The sequence below is a fragment of the Lactuca serriola genome, chromosome 2 (assembly GCF_051521515.1).
Source record: "Lactuca serriola cultivar US96UC23 chromosome 2, Lser_US96UC23_V15, whole genome shotgun sequence".
NCBI classification, from domain to species: domain Eukaryota; kingdom Viridiplantae; phylum Streptophyta; class Magnoliopsida; order Asterales; family Asteraceae; genus Lactuca; species Lactuca serriola.
In genome coordinates this window covers 194877711-194901245 of record NC_136409.1, presented here as the reverse complement: position 1 = coordinate 194901245, position 23535 = coordinate 194877711, and the positions used below count along the sequence as shown (strand labels likewise).

At 39.4% G+C, this 23535-nt stretch overlaps 1 protein-coding gene across 1 annotated transcript; it reads right to left on the bottom strand.

Moving 5' to 3' along the window:
* Positions 1 to 18493: 18493 nt before the first annotated feature.
* LOC145087944 (auxin response factor 4-like) lies at positions 18494 to 22735 on the bottom strand. Its single transcript, XM_079026090.1, has 12 exons — positions 21984 to 22735; positions 21833 to 21889; positions 21401 to 21565; positions 21195 to 21279; positions 21009 to 21099; positions 20735 to 20899; positions 20525 to 20644; positions 20380 to 20455; positions 20124 to 20289; positions 19297 to 20045; positions 19011 to 19201; positions 18494 to 18893 (listed from the first exon to the last, which is right to left on the bottom strand). Exons 1-12 carry the CDS (start codon positions 22317 to 22319, stop codon positions 18734 to 18736), a joined length of 2361 nt encoding a protein of 786 aa, XP_078882216.1. The 5' UTR covers positions 22320 to 22735; the 3' UTR covers positions 18494 to 18733.
* Positions 22736 to 23535: the final 800 nt, after the last annotated feature.

Here is a 23535-nt window from a genome sequence, read left to right as displayed (position 1 = left end):
CCTTGTGTCCCTAACCCTAACCCTAATATCCTACACCAGTCACCACCCTCCTTCCTATGATCTCCGGCACTGCTACCGGCTATGGTCGAAATCGCAAACCACTGCTAAAGCTCTTGTTGTCGGCGACAACGAGGGGGGTGTTCGTTTGGATGGATCGGTTCGATCTGATCCAATTAAGTAAATCCAAATTGATTTTGGTTTTCAATAATTGGATCCAAATAATTCAAACTAAATTCAAATCCGATCCGATCTGATCCAATTACAATTCGGTTGAATCGGTTTTCAAAAACTAAAACATTTTAAAATGACATATAATTATAATATTATCCAATTTTTATAGAAGAAGCAAAAAAAATATTAATTGTGATTTAAAATTTATAAACTGCTAAGAATGTATATTATAGTTTAATATTTAATAGATAAAGAACTTTTAGGAGAAAATGCATATTAATGTTTTTTATTAGATGAAACTTTTTGAACTTATTTGAAAAAATAAATTATAAAATTAATAAATAGTTATATTTATATTAAAAATAAATAAATAATAAATTATTAATCGGTTTTTTTGGATTATTCGGTTCATATTTTATAAACCAAAACCAATCCAAAATCCAAAATAGTAATTCAGTTTTGATGAAAACCAATCCAAAAATCTGAATATATGAGTCAAATAGTCCAATCCAATTTGTCCAATTGGACAATTCGGTTTTATCCAAATAATGAACAGTCCTAACGAGGACCACCACGAAACGAAGTTGTGTGTGTTGCTGCCGTCGTTTGATTGTTAGACTGCCTTACAGTCATCGTCGCCACCTCATCCCATTGTTGCATTGTTGCTGCCGTTGTGCTCAATCGTTGAAGACGAAGCCGCCTCTAACGATAGCGGTTAGTTTTGTTGTTGTTCGATGTGGTCTCGGCCCGACTGCCCTCATTTTCTTTCGACTCGTAGTTGTTGTCGTCGCGGGTACTGCCGACGAAGAAGAAGATCTTCGTCGTCGTTGATTCAGTCGTGAAGGTTGTTGTTGCTCGTGTTAGGTCGCGTCTCTTCTCTGGCATCCACAGTTGCAGCAATGTCAGCCACTAGCGCTACTACTGTTTGCAAGGTCAGCCCACTGCCGCCGTCATACGCCACTAGGTGGGTGGTGGTGTTACTGTTCCGGGCACGCATGTGTGTGTTCTATTGTTAGTGTGTGTCGTGGGTGTAGTTATCTTGGCCGGATTCCATGAGAAAAGCCACCACCACCGCAATGAGGTGGTGGCTTCCACCCTCTACCACCGCCTGCCACCACAAGGGTAGTTGTGTGTGTGTGTATTTTATTATGTGTGTTTATTTTTGGATATTTATTGTATGTATGTTGTACCATTTTACCTTGGTCGGAATAATCAAGGAAAACCCTATAACCACCACCGTGAGGTGGTGCCTGCCGCCTTCTGCCACCACCAGTCGTCGTGTTAAGTGGCGGTGTGCACTGTGTGATTAGATTGTTAGTTTAGATGCTTGGACATATTTACCCTAAAATCATAACCACCACCATGAGGTGGTGACCGCCGCCGACCACCACTACCCGAGGTGGTAGTGGGTGGTGCCCGACCTATTTAACCCTAATTGACCTAATGAAGCCCTAATTGACCTAAACACCTAACCATTTGACTAACGGGCAGGCGATTAGGTTGGAAACCCTAATTTTGGATTTGTTGGTTTGAAGTTACTAGGACCCGCGTTTTGGGCCATTGGAATTAAATTATGAGTTACACCCGATCACATCGTATGATTTACCTAGTATAATGATGGACTTAATGGATTAAGTCCTTAATGGGTTAAGTAAGAATACTTAACCTTAATCGTCATTTTATGTGAAAACCCTAATTTTGTTTGGGCTTTGGTGATTGGGCTATTGATTGGCTATCCAAGAACAAGTATGTGGACTAGAATATTAGGAATGGGCTTTAGGACAAGGCCCATTGGAAAGGCTTGGGCCTAATTTGGAAAAGTGGGCCATAGGTCAGCCATAATTGGGTCTTTATGATTTTGAGATATTGGACCATTGGAATGCCATGTGTTTGGACCAGAATAAATGGTTGGGCCTTAAGGTAAGACCATGTGAGGGGTTTCGACCCAATATGGAAAATTGGGCCATATGTTAGGCTTTGGTCCATTGTTTGACTTTTTGGGCCTTTGGAGTGCGAGCTTGGGCCTTAGGCTTGAATCAAGCTAGGTTGGGGGTAAAGTAGTCTTTTACCCCAAGCATGGACTCATGATTATGTGTTGGAACCCAATTATTAATTGGGTGTCGTTTTGATGTTGACAGTTCGGGAATCTGCCATCCATCAGCTAGAGTTTATCTACGGGACTTCAGCAGTGTAAGGTGAGTTTTCCTCACTATACTCAAGGGTCGAAGGCACCAAGGTCGGCCCTTTGGATTGTTATCCTGCTTTATTGTTAGTATGATATGTTAGATCGATATCCTGGTTGATAGGATGTTTCTATGTGGTTATGATAATTTAGATCGGTATCCTGGTAGATAGGATATTGCCATGCTTAGTGATCTGGAGATCGGTTTGTCTGTCTGTAGACTGTTAAGTGATTATCTGATATATGTGCACATGATTGATTGGTGGTTGAGGCTTATCTGCTTTGTGCGAGAGCCAATAGACCGGGGCATTCCAACCCGATGGTTGTGGACCAAGAGTATTCCATCCCGAGGATGATTGGACTCATAGTATGTGGGCATTCCAACCCGATGGTTATGGACTGAGGATATACCATCCCGAGGATGATTGGACCCATAGATGTTGGCGTTCCAACCCGATGGTTGAGGGCCTGGGGCATTCCAACCGATGGTTGATTGGGCCCATAGTATGTTGTTATTATATGTGTGTTATTTGTTGTGCGGGTATTTTGGGGGAACTCACTAAGCTTCGGGCTTACAGTTTTGATTATGTTTCAGGTGCTTCTGATGAACACGTGAAGGCGAATGCATGATTATGCACCTCCTCATATTTTTATGATCTTGATTTCTTGGATACTCTGATATGAAACTATTTTGAAAACAAATTTGTAATAATTATTGGTTTTTGAATGATTTAAAATTTTTTAAATTGGCATGATTTTTATGGGTGCTACATAATATTTAGGGTCAATGATTGTAACTTATTTGATATAATAAAGGGGAAATTATTTGAGAATTATGTGATTTATGAGTGATTATTTGGAGTATACGTGCTTACGACAATACAATAAAATAAGAATAAAATACTCGTCTAAATAGAATAATAATTAGGACGAATACCTTTGACGAAAGATTGAAGTAATCGTGATAAGGATTCTGGGGTTATAAGGAACACTTACATCGAACTTATAGCAAAGAAGTTATGGTATTTCAAAGTTTCACGATTCGACACAATTTGGCAGTGCGCGTTGTAGACAGTAAATTTTTTTCGGTTACTTTTTAACCTTAGTGGTCTAAACAAAAGTCATAGTAGTTGTTAAACCATGAGAGTACATATAGAGAACGTCCAAATATGATTTCATTAGAGGAAGTTATGATTTTTCTAAGATTCAACATAACAATAGACAACTCAAATATCGAATTTTAGATCGGTTGATTATTAGCCGAAACAATCTAAACGAGAGTTGAAGACCTCGTTAATGGGATTTCAACGATAAAAAGACAGTAAAAAACGGGCGTCGGATGACAAAGTTATGTATTTTATATGGGTTTTAACAGCCTAAGCTTGTGTAAAATAAATAAAGTCAAAATTAGCCGACATAGTCTAAATAAAAGTTGTAGATCCCATGATATCGACGCTTAAATATGAAGAACGTCGAAAATGGAGCTCGTATAAAAAAAGTTACGCAATTTTGAAGTTTAAGTTTCGTTGTACGTGTCTGCGCTCCACACACGTCCTTCTAGAAGCTGCCATGTAGCACCAGCCAGATTCTGACACGTGACACCACACCCGAGCAAGCACAACAACCCTATATGTGGCGCGCAAGGCCCTTGCACGACGCACATGCCCATATCCCAGCCTATAAATAGAAACCATAAGCTCATTCCTTTCCCACAACATTCGATTCTCTCTCTATTGATTACTCTCGATTTGGTCCGAATTTTTTTCCTTAGTAATTAGGATATTTTGTCAAGTTTAGAAGTCCCTAGGAGCTATCAACCCAGAGTTCCGTTAGGGCAATTTCCATACTATTTTCCAGGGAATATATGTAAGTTAAATTACACTTTATTCTATTCTAGTTTGATTTATATTTAAATTCATAGTCGTTGTTATGAATTTATAAATAAGATTCGTCAATAGTTCCGATGTCGCATTATTGATTGGTCTACTTACGGGACTGATGTCTAAGTTGGATTTAGTGAGGTGTTTAAAATGGGATTTCCAAATAGTATAGTCTGTATACCAAACGGACCCTACCTCCGATATGATCCTACCTGGTTATTCCTTATCAACTAAAGATCGATAGACTTTGGAATTAATGATGGATCTAGGCTATCTTTATTCATAACGAATATTAGCGTAAGGCTTAGTGTTAATTGAGCCTATGTTACATCAAAGGAAAAGCCAAGTGCTAAAGCACATCCGAGAGTATGCCTGAATCCCTCAAACCAAGGCTCTGATACCAACTTGAAACACCCCATATTTCAACCCAAAATTTTCAATTAAAACTATAAGTGTTTATTCAATTCATAGCTACAAATCTTAAAAAACTTATCAGAGTATCACTAAAATTAACATGTACAAAAGTCCCCCATTGATGCGATGCAATCGAGTTGTGCCCCTCCTTTAATATAAGAAAAACCTGAAACATGTAAACCACAAATCGTACGAACAAAACTTAATGAGTTCTACAATATACCACACGCAGCACAGCACAAATAAACAGCTACGGGTTATCAGCAACCTTGGGGACTATCAATAGTCCAAGTGGGTTAACAGCATGCCCGGTGGGTTATCGGCAACCCTGGAGACTATCAGCAGTCTCAGTCACACATAAACAACATAACACAATAATAACATCTAGACCCAGCTAGTCATCACAGATAGAGCTATTCTACCACACAGGCTCATACAAACATGCAAGAGTCACAAAGACAGCTAGCATCCTACATACACAACTTATTGAGCCGACATTAGTGCCTTCGACTCACGAGCACTGGGAGAATAGTCACCTGCTACTGACAGCCAGTAAATCTCAACCTGAACTTCCGGAACTAGACCCCGCCTGGTCAACGAAACAATTAACCCTAATTAATGATTAGGCTCTAAAACTCAACTCAAGAGTTAAAATCCCACAACTAAGTCCTTTAAGGGAAAAAAGACCATTTTGCCCTTCTCATGGTCCAAAACTATATATTTTGACCAAAAGTCAAAAGTCAACGAAAGTCAACTGCCCAGCGCGTACACTGGGCGTACTTCTCCTTATGCGGGGCGTACTAATCGAACAACGGCCAAACCGTGGGCGGACACGACTATGTGGGGCGTAGCCAGGAGTACCCCCGGCGTACTCTGTTGATTCAGTTTTCCACAAACTTTGCGTCTTAATCCTTTAAGACATCTAACCCAATTTCAGATCTAACCATCCTTAGGCGTCTTAATCCATAAAGTCATCAACTTTAAGCTTTTACATGGCTAGGAAGGACCCAAAGCAACAAACTTTAACTTCCAACACACTCGAAGCTACTCTACTGATGCATGAGCCATATGGAGTGATCAAGCAACCATTTTTATGAATCTAAAAGTCTTATAATGCATGAAAGGACAGATAAAGGTCCCTGGAGTGCTCCAAACTCATAAAGGTCCAATCTTAGGGACACAAGCTCATAAAACTTCAACCATGTAGATCAAATAGATAACTCATCAAAGTATAAACTTTATACCTGAAAAAGATGCTCAAAGAGGAAAGGTTCTTGGATCTACAAGCTTGCTAGCAACCACTCCTTCTTCTGTAGTCTCCTTCTTCAACAATATACACCAAAATCACTCAATAAGCTCACAAAACTCACAAAAGCAACTTAGACTCAAAAACAGGGTTTGAGGTGGAAATGGTGGCTGATAATGATGGTCCAAAGGGATATAGGATTGTTTAAATTGGGAGCAACCCTTAAAATTAGGGTTTCAAGTCTAGGCTAGTATGTCATGCATACCAAGCGTACGCCCAGCATACTGGCATGGCACTCCCCAATCCATTCCTTGCACATGTACGTTGTGCGTACCTCCTCGTACTGCCAATGTGTAGGTTGGCCTTCAAATCCTCAAAAACATTGAGGGACTAAATGCGTAAACCTTGATTGTTTTAGTTACTTTAATAGCATTATACTATTAATGAAGTTAATGTCCTATCAGATCCGTTCTACTAACGACCCTCCACCAAACAAGGAAGTAGTGGATAATAATGGACACTCATTCAACTATAATTTTATAAGAAGTTTTCTTATACCCCTCTTATAGTTAAGCTTTGTGAATGAGGCATACTAGATATCCGACTGACTTAGTTTTATACATATAGTAATTAACTTTTAATATTATACACATAAGGTGTATTTTATAAATATTTTCAAAAATACTAAGTTTAATTTATAAATTTCGAAATTAATAAAATTAATTCAATTTAAATTAAACCAATAAGGATTAAACAATTTATTTACTATGAATCAGTTAATCAAATAAATTTAATCCTAATCCAATACCCTCTAATTTCAAAATTAGGGTTTGGGAATTACCAAATTTATAATTATCCAATTTTAAGACATTTAAAACTAATAATTATAAAAAAAAAATGAAACCCTAAAGATAATCACCACCAAAGGGTTTTTGATCTTATTCAACTTTGTATGAGATCACAGAGAACATCCGCTCTGATACCACTGATGGGTTTTATATGTTTTAAAAATCATATTTTTGGCGGAAAAAACATTAACCCTAAGTTTGCATACACCCTAAGGATTTATGTTCTCACTTTGCAAATAACAATTTGAATTTAAGAAACCCTAAAGTACATTGCTATTTTCGAAATTGAGAAGGGTTATTAGAAAAACATGTCTTTTAGTTTATTAGTGTAAATAAACTTGAATTCCTTCTTTCTAGAACTTCAGAAAGCCAGTTAATGCTGAAATTAATTCCAATTAGTCTGATTAATTTATAATTAAATAATATAATTTCTAATTAATATATTTTCTCAAAACATATAAATAAATTATTTATTTTGATTTCTAATTAATTTATTAATCATATAATAAATTAATAAATCTCTCTCTCTCTCTCTCTCTCTCTCTCTCTCTCTCTCTCTCTCTCTTTGTCTCTCCAAATAGCATTTCAGTCTCGTACTAAGTTTGAGGGCAACTTAAAATAACTTTGATAATAATTTAAGTTTATAAAAATTTAGTTAATGGCTTAGACATCTAATCCAACAAATGGAACAAAACTCTAGGAGTTAAGGTTATTATATAGGGCCCAATGCCTGAAATAAGGGTTTTCATGAACAGCTACGTGCAAAGTAGCTAAACCTACGTGCGACGTAAACCCAGAATTTGAATTTCTACATTTAGCACAAGAGGAAAACTAGGAAATAGGTGTTACAAGAAGATCCAGACAAGGTGGTGTGTTCAAAATATGTAAATCGATAATGATTTGTTGTTGTTTGAATTCAATTTTTTTTAATAAAATGAAGATGTTCGTCAAGCTTGGCCGATAGTACTTGGACTACCTCCGTATTGCCAACGCTTTTTATCGACGACGTCCCAGCCTTTTTGCTTTGCCTCTTCCCATCAGGCTTTGAACAATGACTTTCGATGGCTCTTCATCGAATTCATTATTAAGGTCAATTCCATGACTCATACCCAATTCTGAAGTTCTTGCTCGTTTGTTAGTGCTAGATTTGGATGTGCATAATAGATTAAATCTCTCTAGAAAAACCCTAGTATTCGGCAGGGCCGGTCCAGAAAAATGAAATATTCTGAAAGGTGTAACATTCGGATTTTCAGGGTTATTATTGTGTAGTTTAATCTTTTGATTAAAGGAGAGACTCGACGAGTTGAAGATCCAACTCGCCGAGTCGAGTCGGGTTTTTCACGCAGATTTAATGAGTGGACTCGACGAGTCAGAGGAGGGACTCGCCGAGTAGGTGCTGGGCAGAGAAACCCTAATTTCTCGGGTTTGGGACCTATTTAAAGGTCCTTATGGCCTTCATTTGCGGCCACTACACCCTGAGAAACCATAGAGAGCAGAGAGGAAGCTTGTGGTGCAAGAGGAAGGCTAATTCATCATCCTTTGGGGTGTCTTGGCAAAAGGAAGGAAGGATTTCGAGTTAGGCTGTCTTGTGGGACTCAAATCTTCCATCATTTCGTTCAGATCTGCTATGAGAGGTAAGGATTCATGTCCATCTTCGTTTGATTTCATGAATCTAGGGTTTCTTCATGCTTTATTTAGCTTGAATCTAGAGTATGAGAGGTCCCATGGTGAAATGATTCTTAGATCTGAACCTTAAAAGGTCTAGAGAGTCCCTTCCATTCTGCTTTAGCCTTTTCCTTGGCGTTATGAGCTAGGGTTGTCATGATATGAAGGATTTCACCAAAATAAGCATAGAGAGCCTTACATGTGTACCAAGATTCGACCTTTTCGTGGTTATTGGTCATAGGGAAGTCAGATCTATGGATTAGAGGAACGGATCTGACCTCAGAAGGCCAGATGAGTGTTGTCATGGGAGCAACTGGCCGAGTTCATGAGAGGACTCGACGAGTCGAGTCGGGGTTGCCCCGCGATTCATACCAGGCGTAACTCGTCGAGCAAGGGGTTGGCTCAACGTGTCAAGCGAGGCTAGAAGGAGGATTTCATGGTCACGTGTGGACTCGCCGAGTTGCCCATGTGCAATCGACGAGTCGGGTCAAAGTTTGACCGTTGACTTTCGTTGACTTTAGGGTTTTGGTCAAGATTGACTTAAGAGAGTTCAGGGAAGGATAGAATGGTCTTCTACCCAATCATTAGAGCTGAGACAATGAGAGAGTGTTGATCGGGGATGTTATTTGAATAATAGGAGGAGGCCAGGTCGGGACATTGAGCACGAGAGTTCATCCGACTTCGTTTGAGGTGAGTCTTCTCACTATACTTTACCTAGAGTGGTAACAGAGTTATGTGACAGAGTTATTGTATGCTATCTATGCGATGTGTGGCACTGCATTATTTCTATGTGATTTATGTTGTGTGTATATCAGAGTTAGGACAGGAAGGTTCACAGAGCTAGGACCAAAGGGTCCACAGAGTTAGGATTAGAGTTATGTGCCAGTGTATTTGTATGCTATTTATTTTATGAAATTTATTGTGATATGTGATATGCATGATTCAGAGTTATCAGAGTTAGGACCTTTAGGACCATAGAGTTAGGGCCAGAGGGTCCATAGAGAGTTGGGACTGGAGGGTCCCACTGAGACACACTGACCAGAGGGTCAACAGAGTTATAGCCTTGAGTGGCTAATATGTGTTAGAGTGGTATTTTGGGGAATTCACTAAGCTTCGTGCTTACAGATTTTTGTGTTATATGTTTCAGGTTTTCTCAGGATCACGGGACGACACCGGCTCGATTGTACACACCAGATGAAGCGTTTGTTTTGGAGGATCCTGGTTTATTAATTGATTGAACAAAAGAGTCATGACTTGTAATTTAAATAAAAATGAGATTTTTATGAAAAGTGTTAAAGAGATAAGCAAATTTAAATGAAAATTATGTTTTGAAAATTTCGGTGTTACAAGTTGGTATCAGAGCCTTGGTTTGAGGGATTCGGATGCACCTTCGGGTAAATCTGGACTCAAACTAAGGAAGTAAGAAAAGTTTTCAAAGAAATGATTTTCTAAGAGTGAATAAGAGTTCAAAGAGGAATCGAGAAAGAGCAGTGTGTACAATCAGCCAGAGCCCGAATGATGATTTCCCAAAATACCCTTACTTTTGTGTTATGAGATATTTATGATACATTTTATGAGATATTATGCATGCTACAGACAGGCTAGGTATTTCATATCTTAGGACTAGAGTGGCCTGATTTGTGATGCCTTAGCATAGGAGTTGTTGTTATATGTGATGCGTTTTTTAGTATGAGTGAGAGTATTCAGTTGGAATCCCTCTAGGGGATTTGAGTAGAGGAGTAATCTAGGAGAGACGCCTAAATGAGTATTGTGGTGCTTATCGAGAGAATAGTTAGAACCCGCGAGGGGTAGAGTTGCCGAGTTCGGTGGTACTTTGGAGAATGAGCAGAGCAAGCGGAGTTATCACCCAGGGTGAGTTCTATGTATTCTTCGATGCCCAAATGTTGCTTGCTTCGTGCTTTGTGGAACTCTCGATGATGGGAGTCAGCTACCGAGTGAATATGATGATATTCAGGAGGTAGATGGCTGGCATCATTAGGAGCTCTTCAGCAGCTGATGGCAGAGAAGTGGGAGGACCAAGGAAGAGCCTAGGGAGTAACCTTAGCCAGATGAGTATGCTGGCGGAGTAGAGCATTTCACTGAGGAGCGAGCACGCATGGCGGAATTAGTAAACGAGAAGGTTGAGTAGCTATTTAGGAGCTCTGGAATGGTTCGTGTGGAAAGTATGGGTAGATGTGGCAGGTAGTATGGTCACGTACTACCGAAAGCAGAGGATCCATACTCAATACAGGGAGCATTCTGAAGGTTCTAATTAGCAAATTGGGGAGTGATGTTATGGTTCGAGTACCATACATCGGAGCAGATTGGGGAGTGATGTTATGGTTCGAGTACCATACAACGGAGCAGATTGAGGAGTGATGTTATGGTTCGAGTACCATACATCGGAGAAGATTGGGAAGTGATGCCATGGTTCGAGTACCATGCATCTTAGCAGATTGAGGGGTGATGTTATAGTTTGAGTGCCATGCATTGTAGCAGATTGAGAAGAGATGTTCGGGGTTGAGTACCATGGTTCTTAGCAAATGATGCTTGTGATTCTTCGGTTTTCCGATCAGGATTGATTGGTGGATTTTGGACGCGATGGGGTTTTAGGTCTGAGGGCCATGATTGAATCCGAAGAGGCATCCCTTGAGAGGGAGGTCGAGAGCATTTCAGAGTACCTTGGTAAGATGTCAAATGTAGTCGCAAGACTCAGGGATTAGTAGAGAAGGCATTTATGGGGGATTGCAGTCTGAGTGAGCAATCAGCCGATGGAGGAGATGTCACCTTCTGTGACTTGTTGGGTGCTATTTATGTTTCCTATGGGAAGTAGGAGAGGCGTGAGATTTCAGTTTTGGGTTTAGGAGTAAACCCTACGGGTTGACATTGATGAAGATTTTTCCACCAGAGTATCAGGAAGCATGTCTGCCGCAAGGAAATGATCTACCATGAGCAGGTAGTCAGTGGGGACTGAGATGGTCAAGGACCACATTACACCCTAATTGAGTATAGTAGGGCGTGTGGTATCGGTATCAGCGGGTAATCTAGTCGAGTATATCATAGCGGTGGCTCTTCTGTGTATGATGGGTATTGAGTATGGTAGTGGAGTCCCTATTCTCGTGATGATTCACGTGTTGGAGCGGGGGTTGAGAAGTCGAGGATGAGGAGTATGATGATTTATTGTTTCAGTCTAAGAGTCAGTGATAGTACTGGACAGTTGGGATGTTCAGTATTGGGATGGTATGAGACTTCGAATGGCTAGAGGCAGTCGTGATTAGAGATGCACAAAACCCGAATCCGATCCGATCCGATCCGGATCCGAATCCGATCCGATTTCGCTTACGTCATCAAAAATCCGATCCGGTCAAAATCTGATCCGAATCCGGTCAAAATCCGATCCGGTTCCAACCAAAATCCGAATCCGATTCTAATCCGATTTGAAACCGGTTTAAACCGATTTTAGTGGCTTTTAATCGGATTTTGGGGCGGATTTGGATCCGGTTTTTAGCGAATCCGATTTACGATCCGGTATCAAATCCGATTTGGAATATAGGATTAGGATCCGATTGAAAATCCGGTTTTAAATCCGATCCGATCCGGTTTGGTCAAAACCGGTTTTGACCCAATCCGGTTTCGGATTGGATCCGGTTTTGAATAGTGAAACCGGTTTTTGTGTGCATCTCTAGTCGTGATGAGAAGTTCCTGAGGATTTCTTCGGAGATTTAGGGTATTTGAGGTTTCTTGATCTCTACGTGAGGAGATCATTAAGCGTTGTGTGGCACCTTCCAAGCGTAGGTGCGATGTTTCTGGAGGAAACCGTCTGTGGGGTAGAGTGTTGATGTGTCAATTGGTGATGGTTCGAACCCTAAGTGGGGGAGAACCAGGTATTTTATTGAGGGAACCAGAGATTTGCAAGAGAGGTTAGGGGTTGGATACAGAAACCTGCGGCTCAAATTCAGGAGACCAGGGTCATTGGTGATCAAGGAAAGGTGCAGAGCGAGTTAATGCATGTGGTATGTGTCTGAGAAAGGATGGGTGTCTCCACGGCAGGTGGCCAATGGCCAGGAATCTGGTGGTGGTCAGGGCCGTTTCAAATGGAAGACCCGTAATGATGGTATGGGCAGTTGAGAACTTTTGGGTCGAAGTATGGATTGTGTATGCCCCTTTTGGGGTGGATAGAAGATTATCAAGCAGCCAACTCCTAGGCCGGTATGTGTATTCTTGCTTGGATTTTGAACAGTAGGGGAAAGGGTTTCGGAGGATCATCAGCGTGTTCTGAAGCGTTAGCGCTTTCTTTGTATTCCAATTGAGTGTTTGGATACACTGAACTTGCGCTTGGGTAAAATGAAGAATTATTTATGGGGTTCAGAGGAAATGTATTGTGGTATCTGTATGGTGCTGGGAGTAGGAGATCAATGGTTGAGGCAGGACATCGTGATGTTCTGTAATGGTGTTCCGTGGTACCCGGGTATAATGTTCCGATTTCGGAGTTATTTAGAATCTTGAGTTTGAGACGACTGGTGGTGTATCATGTATCTACGGTTCCAGTAGGATCCCTTCGGGTATTGACATCAAGAGGGATTAATTAAGAAAGTGGATCTCCGCAAAGGTAGGTATTTTGTTATAGCGGTTGCCGCCAGAGTTTGTGATGCATATGTGGGACAAGTGTGTGTAGCTATCTATGATAGTCTATGGAGCATGAGTTAGTGGACGCAGTGTGGCGTTGTGATCAGAATGAGAGTATGGGGTTAAGCTACGGGGAGCCGTAGTATTCACTAATCAGAGGGTGTTGTGATGCTACGGGGAGCCGTATTACTCACAAGTCAGAGAGAGGGAGTCGTGGTACTGTGGGGAGCCATAGTTCTCACTAGTCAGTTGGTGTTGTGGTGCTACGGGGAGCCGTAATACTCACTAGTCAGAGGTTGTCGTGATGTTGCGGGGAGCCATAGTACTCACTAGACGGCAAGAGAGTGTGATGATGGAGTGTTCTCCGATCAGTGTATGATGCAGAAGAGTTTTAGGCTTGAGTAGCCCTAGTATTGAGTTTTTGGAGCATGGTGGTTGAACCAGGGGCGAGACTGGGGTCTCCGTCTCTGTCAGGGCTAAGTCGATTTTCGGTTGGATTGTAGTTTTCATTTGAAAATTTTGTGCCTTGTGTGTCACAGGGCCGAGTTAGTTGATGCGAAGAGGAAGTCAGGGGGAGCTCTTATGCGGGGAGCCTGGCAGAGTTGTATGTGAGGGAGGTGGTATCGCGGCACAGAGTACCGATCTTGATTGTCTCAGATCGAGATGTACATTTCACTTCCAGATTCTGGAAGAAATTCCATGAGGAGTTGGGCACAAGGTTGCATTTTAATACCACCTACCACCCACAGACTGACGGGCAGAGCGAGTGGACGATTCAGACGCTCAAGGACATGCTTCGAGCGTATGTATTGGATTTCGGAGGGAGTTGGGACACGTAATTACCCTTGGTTGAGTTTTTCTATAACAACAACCATCATTCGAGCATTGGTATGCCACCCTTTGAGCTGTTGTATGGGAGGAGGTGTCAGACTCCCATTTGCTGGGGAGAGGTAGGGTAGCGTGTGATGGTTAGTACGGAGATGGTGCTTCAGACGACCAAGCAGATTCAGCAGGTCAGGCAGAGGTTGCTGACTGCCCAGAGCCGTCAGAAGAGTATGCAGATAGACGACGGTCAGACCTCGTGTGGTGTTAAAAGAGATATGGAATTTGGAGCTGAGGCTTATGAATGGGATGTTTGAGGACACTTCTGAGCAAGCATGGTTATGCTTTTGTGTCTAAGTACAGAGTGTTGGGGATTCTTTTTTCGGAGGGTTTCTAATAGCAGTCTAGTAGATGTGCCCCGGTGGAGTGTGACCCCTTTTATTCGTGAGGCGTGATTCATATGTTTTAGCATGATCGGCTTGGAGGAGAGATAGCCGGTTGTTGGACGTGGTATTATGGGAATCAGAGAGCCAGTGAGGAAACTGGGTTGATATCCGAGGAGAAAAAATCATGGTGATCGCTCAAGTAGGCGGTCTGGTGGCGGATCAGGCCACTAGAGTTTCCGGTTATTGGGAAGGGGTATTTTTAGCGGCGAAAGAGTTGGTTTAAACTCTGGTTTTGGAGGTTCTATGTGGTTTCGGATGTCCATGGAGAAAGATATCAGTGTGGTATGAAGATCATTTCGGCAGAGCCTTTCGGGTTAACGATTAAATCTATGTGTGGTTAAGGAATGATTTCGAGGGCGAAATCTAATTCAAGTGGGGGAGAATTGTAACATTCGGATTTTCAGGGTTATTATTGTCTAGTTTAATCTTTTGATTAAAGGAGAGACTCGACGAGTTGAGGATCCAACTCGCCGAGTCGAGTCGGGTTTTTCACGCAGATTTAATGAGTGGACTCGACGAGTCAGAGGAGGGACTCGCCGAGTAGGTGCTGGGCAGAGAAACCCTAATTTCTCGGGTTTGGGACCTATTTAAAGGTCCTTATGGCCTTCATTTGCGGCCACTACACCCTGAGAAACCATAGAGAGCAGAGAGGAAGCTTGTGGTGCAAGAGGAAGGCTAATTCATCATCCTTTGGGGTGTCTTAGCAAAAGGAAGGAAGGATTTCGAGTTAGGCTGTCTTGTGGGACTCAAATCTTCCATCATTTCGTTCAGATCTGCTATGAGAGGTAAGGATTCATGTCCATCTTCGTTTGATTTCATGAATCTAGGGTTTCTTCATGGTTTATTTAGCTTGAATCTAGAGTATGAGAGGTCCCACGGTGAAATGATTCTTAGATCTGAACCTTAAAAGGTCTAGAGAGTCCCTTCCATTCTGCTTTAGCCTTTTCCTTGGCGTTATGAGCTAGGGTTGTCATGATATGAAGGATTTCACCAAAATAAGCATAGAGAGCCTTACATGTGTACCAAGATTTGACCTTTTCATGGTTATTGGTCATAGGGAAGTCAGATCTATGGATTAGAGGAACGGATCTGACCTCAGAAGGCCAGATGAGTGTTGTCATGGGAGCAACTTGCCGAGTTCATGAGAGGACTCGACGAGTCGAGTCGGGGTTGCCCCGCGATTCATACCAGACATAACTCGTCGAGCAAGGGGTTGGCACGACGTGTCAAGCGAGGCTAGAAGGAGGATTTCGTGGTCACGTGTGGACTCGCCGAGTTGCCCATGTGCACTCGACGAGTCGGGTCAAAATTTGACCGTTGACTTTCGTTGACTTTAGGGTTTTGGTCAAGACTGACTTAAGAGAGTTCAGGGAAGGATAGAATGGTCTTCTACCCAATCATTAGAGCTGAGACAATGAGAGAGTGTTGATCGGGGATGTTACTTGAATAATAGGAGGAGGCCAGGTCGGGACATTGAGTACGAGAGTTCATCCGACTTCGTTTGAGGTGAGTCTTCTCACTATACTTTACCTAGAGTGGTAACAGAGTTATGTGACAGAGTTATTGTATGCTATCTATGCGATGTGTGGCACTGCATTATATCTATGTGATTTATGTTGTGTGTATATCAGAGTTAGGACAAGAAGGTCCACAGAGCTAGGACCAGAGGGTCCACAGAGTTAGGATTAGAGTTATGTGCCAGTGTATTTGTATGCTATTTATTTTATGAAATTTATTGTGATATGTGATATGCATGATTTAGAGTTATCAGAGTTAGGACCTTTGGGTCCATAGAGTTAGGGCCAGAGGGTCCATAGAGAGAGTTGGGACTGGAGGGTCCCACTGAGACACACTGACCAGAGGGTCAACAGAGTTATAGCCTTGAGTGGCTAATATGTGTTAGAGTGGTATTTTGGGGAACTCACTAAGCTTCGTGCTTACAGAGTTTTATGTTATATGTTTCAGGTTTTCTCAGGATCATGGGACGGCACCGGCTCGATTGTACACACCAGAGGAGGCGTTTGTTTTGGAGGATCCTGGTTTATTAATTGATTGAACAAAAGAGTCATGACTTGTAATTTAAATAAAAATGAGATTTTTAGGAAAAGTGTTAAAGAGATAAGCGAATTTAAATGAAAATTTTGTTTTGAAAATTTCGGTGTTACAAAAGGCCTAGGACGAACAAGAAAAAAATGCCCCTTATCTTTATTATAATTTTGTATTTTTAAATAAAAATATATAATAAAAAAAATTAGGCCCTGTGCAGTTGCCCACTTTGCCCCCCTCTAAGCCCCCCATGGTATTCGGCATAACCTTCTGATTCTCAAAACCCTAAATCGCAGCCACCTACATCGTGTGTAAAGGGCTTTACACGACGCATAGGCCTTGTTCCAGTTTTCTGTTGTTAGTCATTCATGGTGTTCGTCTATGGGGTATTGTCGGATGTTGCTGGTCTGCTCCTTGGGTGCGACTACGAAATAGGAGCTCTATGTTGGGCTCTTAGGACTCATTATTGCATCAAGATATGAAAATGTTTCAAAGATTTAAAAGGTATGTAATTGTGTTTCCTTCTTGTTATGTTAAAGTTACAAAGATAGGTATAACATAGATTTATGGTTGGTGTATGGGGATTAAATGTTTTGTTGTTTTCGTTGTGTCCCTTATGGCCCTTCAGATTCTCCATAACCCAACATGTTACACATTGTGAATCAATTTTTTTTAACTTATTGGAAAAAACCAAACTGTTGGTTAGGAAACGTTTTTTTAATCAAAAACCAATTTTTTACCGGTTTTCTAAAAAAGTACCGAACCATTATTTAGATTTTTTTAGCAAAATTTCATTTTCAAAAAAAATTAAAAATGATTTTTCTATAACCGATTTAAAAAATGATTTTTTTAACGGAACTGTTTCAAAATTGGTGTTTGTGCATCTCTACGGTTGCAATACACCAAGCCTGGAAGCCCACTTGGTTGTTGGTTGTTTGGCTCACAAGTCATAAGCTGTAACGAGCATACTTAAAGCTGTTTATTATTAAAATAAAACCGATTTATTCAATTTGACAAATTAGCTAGGATATTCAAATTTCCATATTGATTTTCAACAAATGTTAATTATTATTTTGAATTTCGGATTGGTTTTGATTTATAAAATAGGAATCGAATCATCAAAAAAATGAATAAAAATTTATTATTTATTTATTTTAAATATACCTATAATTAGGGGTAAGCAAAAACCGGACTGCAACTAAAATTAACCGCAACCGCAATAAAAACCGATGGTGAGGTTTTCTGTTTTTCAAAAACTGCAAATTTGCGGTGCAGTTTTGTTATTAGTTTTCAAAAACCGCACCGCACCGCATATCTTAACTTGATTATTAATATATTAAATATTAAAAATAAGACACGTTTCAGGATGAAAGATGGATAAAAATACTAGAAGACAAAAGTGTTGGTTTTTTGTTATGTTTAACTTTGAAAAATAGTGAAATTAGACAATTTTAAGATATTTATTGTTAATTACTATTGATTTGAGGTTTTTAAAATATTAGTTGTTTGTGATTTAAGTTAATGGTCTTATAGCTTATGGTTTTTTTATTATTACAAGTAATATATTTGAATTCTTAAAAACCGTTTGAGCTTTAAACTGTGGTTAAAACCACCAAAATTTGAATCCATGCGGTTAATAACTGCAACACAAAAAAAACCGCACCGCAAAAATAACTGCACTAAGCGGTTTTGAAAATGGATTAACCGCATTTACGGTTAGTGGTGAAGTTTTGGCTAATAACCGCACCGCGTTCACCCCTACCTATAATTACTTATTAATTGAATTATTTAGTTTTTCAAAAAGATTTAAAAAATTTCACCTATTAAAAAACTTTAATAGTCATATGTATTCTCTCAAGTTTTTTATCTATAAAAAAAACTTTAGTATGTATTTTGTTGTTCACTAGTGGATGTATCACTATTACCTTGATTATGTGAACCACGTTCATTCGTGTGTTGAATTTTCTTTTGTTGTATCTTTAATTGTGTGTTTTCCATTCAAAACCCTAACAAAAGATTGCATACATGCATGTTTCCTTGCAGTCTTTAAGGTAAAACAAGCAGTTTCTCAACTCCAAGAGTCAAGACAGGTTCTCAAATATGAGAACCAGGTTTGAGACGCATTTTTGAATGTCGAAAAAAGAACATTTAAGATAAACACACACTAACATAAATAACCATCGCACAAACCGAAGTAGGCAACTTATTTGCTTACATACTTGCTGCATGCAGATGCAGCATCCAAATCTAGCAAGTACCTAAAACTTGCTTTTAGAAACAAAGGTTCCATAGTTCTCTTGGCCTAACACAAAACACATACATAAACAACAACCATACTACTACAAAACAACCATGCAACAGTTCATTAATCCCTGCTGCCCGACTGACTAATCGGGCTGCCCGACTGACGAAGACTTAGCGGTATCAACGACACCTGGCGCTTCCTCCAAACAGCTTGTGTTGTCACTAATCACCCCACTGCTCATCAACTTTTCAACTTCTTCAGCAGTGTATATATGTATCTTTGTAGCCATCCTTGCAAACTCACTACATGCAAACATTTACAACACACAAATTAATCTAAAATTATAACTTCAATTCTTCTTGTATTCATTCATGAATCATGAATCATGAATACTAATACATATGGTGGCAAGTACTTACTCCCATGGATCATCTCCAACAACCATCATGTCATTCTCTTCATCAGTATAAAGTAGTCTCCATCCACCATCTGGATTACTGAAAACACCTTCCATGTTAAACAAAGCTTCTAGCTCCATGAACAACTCACGATAACTCGACACTTTAGACAGATCAACAGCTCTTCCAACTTTGTTTCCTTGTTTGTGAACCTACACAACAAAAGTACAAAACAATATTAAACAAGTTAAAAAGAATACCAAGTGTATTATAGCATATGGAAATTTTGAGATTCATTGATCCTTACCTTTGTACAACTCCTCTTGTTCAAACTTTTAGCATCTAGCAATGTGGGAGGTTCATTCAAGGGAAAACCAAAGAGTTTACAGCTGCTTTCTATGCTATCTGAAGCACCATCATCTTTCTCACTGCTTGAATTAGGTTGTTCGGTTTTCTCATTTGGAAGCTGAAGTGAAGCTACATTATTATCTCTCATGATCCCACTTTCAACCGAAGGTGGGATGATGTGAGATCGCATGATGTTTGTAGGCAAGACGGGACCCGGATTCTGTCTTGCCTCATAAACATCACCAATTGGGAAACCAAAGTTTCTACCACCTTCAGAACCAAGTGGGTAGAAACTTTGGTTCATGTTGAGAACATTGTTCCCAACATGGGTTCGTGGTAGGCCCCACGAACCGATGTTGGGTGGTATTTTACCAGTCAATGCTCTCAACGAGCAAATTTCTTGACCTTGCAAGACCTTCGGGAATCTTGTAGTGTTGTCAGATCCCAGAAAGCCCGAGTAAGGGGTGGTTGTGAGTGGTTGATGATGTGTCTTCATTAGTTCACTAACAAAATTTGTACTTGATCTCCCCATCATCATCATCCCATTTGGAGAGAAACTCGGATGCATCGAGGGTTGTACCCCGAAGCTCAACGAGTTGTTCATTTTATCACGCCCATATAGAGGTGACATCGGACCTATATTTTCTTGACCTTGCAAGACCTTAGAGGATCTTATCGATTCCTCAAAGTCTACATATCCACCACGTGCTGCAACAAAAGAATCTAAGGATTCAATTTTCAAAATTAGAATTTTTTTTGAGAAAGATTCATTAATCATTATCATACCAGTTGCAGGGTGTCCAGAAGGAGTTGCATGCAAACCTGCACGCAGTTTCTTGTGTCTTGGTGATGATTGGATGTTTAACAAAGGGAAACCACCACCAGAAAGATCAATCTCCCATGGAGATATGCGTTCTTGATGATCATTTCCAATGTCTTCATCCCACCTCACCTGTTTGCAATGCAATTATAAGGCTAGTAAATATACACTTCAAATCCAAATTTAAAAAACTGTTTCTTTTAATGGAGTTATAGAATATACCATAAGGCATCTCCATTTTGAGTTGTTCCATTTGTAAGGATCCTTATCACCTACACCAGTCACAACTCCACTGAACCTACATGAAAACAAAAATAAATAAATAAATAAATAATCTTTCAATGATTGTAACATATGTACGCCATACCTTCTTTCAGGAGACTCATCCATACAGAACTTCATTTTGAATCTTGCACCAATTGAAATCATATTACTCACGGATTTCATGTACTTTGTGTAAGGAACAACAAAATCGGCTCGACTAGACCTGCATTGCAATTTTTTTATAAACAAAAATAAGTCAAAAAAAGAATTATTAATCAAAGTTGTTTTTTTTTCTTGAAGATGAAACGGGTACCTTGGACTGTAGAAAACATGGAAGATGCTGTTGGTGGACACTGCTTTAGCGACAGAAGCAAGAGTGTCGCTATAAGAATTCAAGTTGCTCATGGTGATATCAGGAAGAATGTTTTTTGGTCTAGTAGCTCTTCGAGTTCCCAACCTTAACTCTCCTCCTTCACCCCTAAAACCACCACAGAGTAATGGGTTTGTTAGAGGCTCTGAATACTGAACTTTGAATAGTTTCATTCAGAGGCTCTGAATTCTGAAACTTAGAAGCTAGAAAGAGATACCTAAGAAAGAGAACTGCATCACCGGAAACAAGATTCTTCTGGCTTACAAAGATGCTCCAACCTGTGGTAAGCAAATGTCGCCTTGGTTGGCCTGTAAAAACATGATTCCATTTCCCGATAAATGTATGAATCAAAGATGAAATTTTTAGTTTTAATTAAACCCTTAAATTACTTGACTAAATTCACCTCGATAGATGTGCCTAAATTTCCATTCGACGCCATGGAGATCCTTAGCAACTAGTTCTTGGCTTGGCCTCTGCTGCTTATAATCCTAAAAGTTCAAACGGCACGTGGGTTTTAGTTACATAAAACTAGATTTACACATATATGGAACAAATTTGGTCAAATCTTGCACATGGAAAACGTTAAAAAAAAAGTAATGAGAATCAAACCAGAGGTGGAAAACAATCTTCAGCAGCTCTTCGAGGGACAGAAAATCCACCATGAGTGGATGTATCAGAAGCAGTGAGTGTTTTGCAGAACATTTGAGGGGTTGATCTTGTGGGTGTAACCCCACCACCCTCCTCCTGATCCTCCTCCCCTTCTTGCAAATTTCCCTGAAAATTTTCGCCAATCCACCCTTGCAAAATTAAAAATAGAATTCCCATTTCACAAGAATTAATTTATGTTAAAGAAAAACTAAGTGGGTTTACCAAAAAAGTTGCATACGAACGAAGATATTCGAAAAGATTTCGAGATAATTAGAGCATACCACAATTAGTATAAACATCAAAAGAAACAAGAAATTGTGAAAGCGTTTTTTTTTTCGATTTTCCCACGTATTTAAGTAAAGAAGTACAAAAAAAAATGGTTCCCAATTTTACCTCTGGTAGAGGCAAAAGAGCGAGCTTTGTGTAGACCTCATCATTGTCCTTGTTTGCCTGTTTTCAGGAATTGGGAAAAGCAAGAAAAAAGGTGAAATTGAGTGAAAGAGAACTATACCCAACAAAGAAAAGGGGAAAGTTAACAGCTTACAAGCAATTGAACATCAACAATTTTGCAAAAGATCTGAGGAGGAAGGCCCAAAGAAGGAACTTCAATGGGTGAAAAGTGAGTCGATGAGTGTGAGGCAATTTGTTCCAAGTGACCTTGAGGGAAGTAAACAACCACATTTCCTTTATTGGGGAGAGAGGTGAGAGGGCCAGCACAAGCATGCCAAAGTTCCATGTAAACTGAAGACGACGGGTTTGAATTCGGGGACTTTAAGGAAGAATTTGAGGAGTTTGATGAAGTTGACAGTGATGAAACCCCTCCATTTCCGAAAGATTCAGCATTTTGACCACTCACTGCATGATTCAGATCAATCTCCATCACAAACCCAACTTCAGTTCTTAGCAATTATACCCCAGTGATTCTTGAACCCAAAACAGATGAACGAACGGAATAGGTGGAGTTTTGAGATAAGAACAATCAAGTGATTCTTGATCTTGAAGGAGCCAAGAAAATTGGGAAATGAAGTCAAATCACGGGAAAAAAATCAAGAAAGGCAAGAAGAAAATGAAAAGACATGGTTTTTGATGATACCAAACAAGAAGAAAAAAAAAATGATTGAAGTTTATGAAAGAAGAAAATTTGGGAGGAAATTGAGAGAGAGTATGATTGCTAACCCATTATGTTGGTTTGAGAGTTAAAAGAGGGAGGGGAAGCAGAAGAAGGAAGGCAGACATAGACAAATGCATAGGTAGCACAGAAACAAAAGTCGAAACAAAAGGCAGAAAAAGCCAATGTGGGTTTATGTCTTTTTTAACTTCTAACACTTTTTTCCAACCTAACAAAATCCTATAAAAATTATCTCAGTTACTCGTGTATAAAGTATAAACCCTTCCTTTAGTTTATTATATACATAAGCAGGATTAGTGTATCACTATCAATCTTTCGTTCTGACCATTTTCATTTTTTGGTTAACTCTTTTAAAGATTTTTACTTTTTAATATATTATTATTTTATTATCATTATTATTTTAGGTTATGTTTTCAGTTTATGAACAAGTTTATAACAAAGTAGTTTTATGTTAATGAATAAATTTATTAATAAGCTATTTCAAGTCCGCTTGAGCATCTCTAACTCATCCTGTATCTTTTTTTTCTCTCGTTTTTTCTTTAAGATAACCTCATTTGTATCTCTATTTTGACATTTGTATCTCTAAAAGATATAAATATTATTCATCCAAATATAGAAAAACATTATTCATTTCTATTAAAGTGTAGTTAGAAGTTTCAATTGTCGATTTTAGTTTTTTTCTTTTTTATTTTATATATTTATAATGCTTAATATTTTATATATTAAATTTTATTAATTAATCAAAAATGTAAAGTTAAATATTTATATATCAAATTCATATAAAAATTAAATACATACTAATATTTTGAAACACGGTAACATATTTTATAAAAGCTTATAATTGAATAAGGTTTTTTCATACATATGGTATTTTCATATATAGTTCATGTCGATCAAGAAAAAATAAGTCTTTTTCATATATATCGGTCCGGTCCGGTATTACTAACGATTTCCGGGTCCGGTCTGG

What these genes read in the sequence shown, in the direction of transcription:
- LOC145087944 (XM_079026090.1), bottom strand. Translation starts at nt 22,319, where the DNA reads ATGGAGATTGATCTGAATCATGCAGTGAGTGGTCAAAATGCTGAATCT. An exon ending in CTCTTTTGCCTCTACCAGAG is followed by an intron (nt 21,566 to 21,832) that starts GTAAAATTGGGA and finishes GAAAATTTTCAG; the next exon opens with GGAAATTTGCAAGAAGGGGA. An exon ending in AAGATTGTTTTCCACCTCTG is followed by an intron (nt 21,280 to 21,400) that starts GTTTGATTCTCA and finishes TTGAACTTTTAG; the next exon opens with GATTATAAGCAGCAGAGGCC.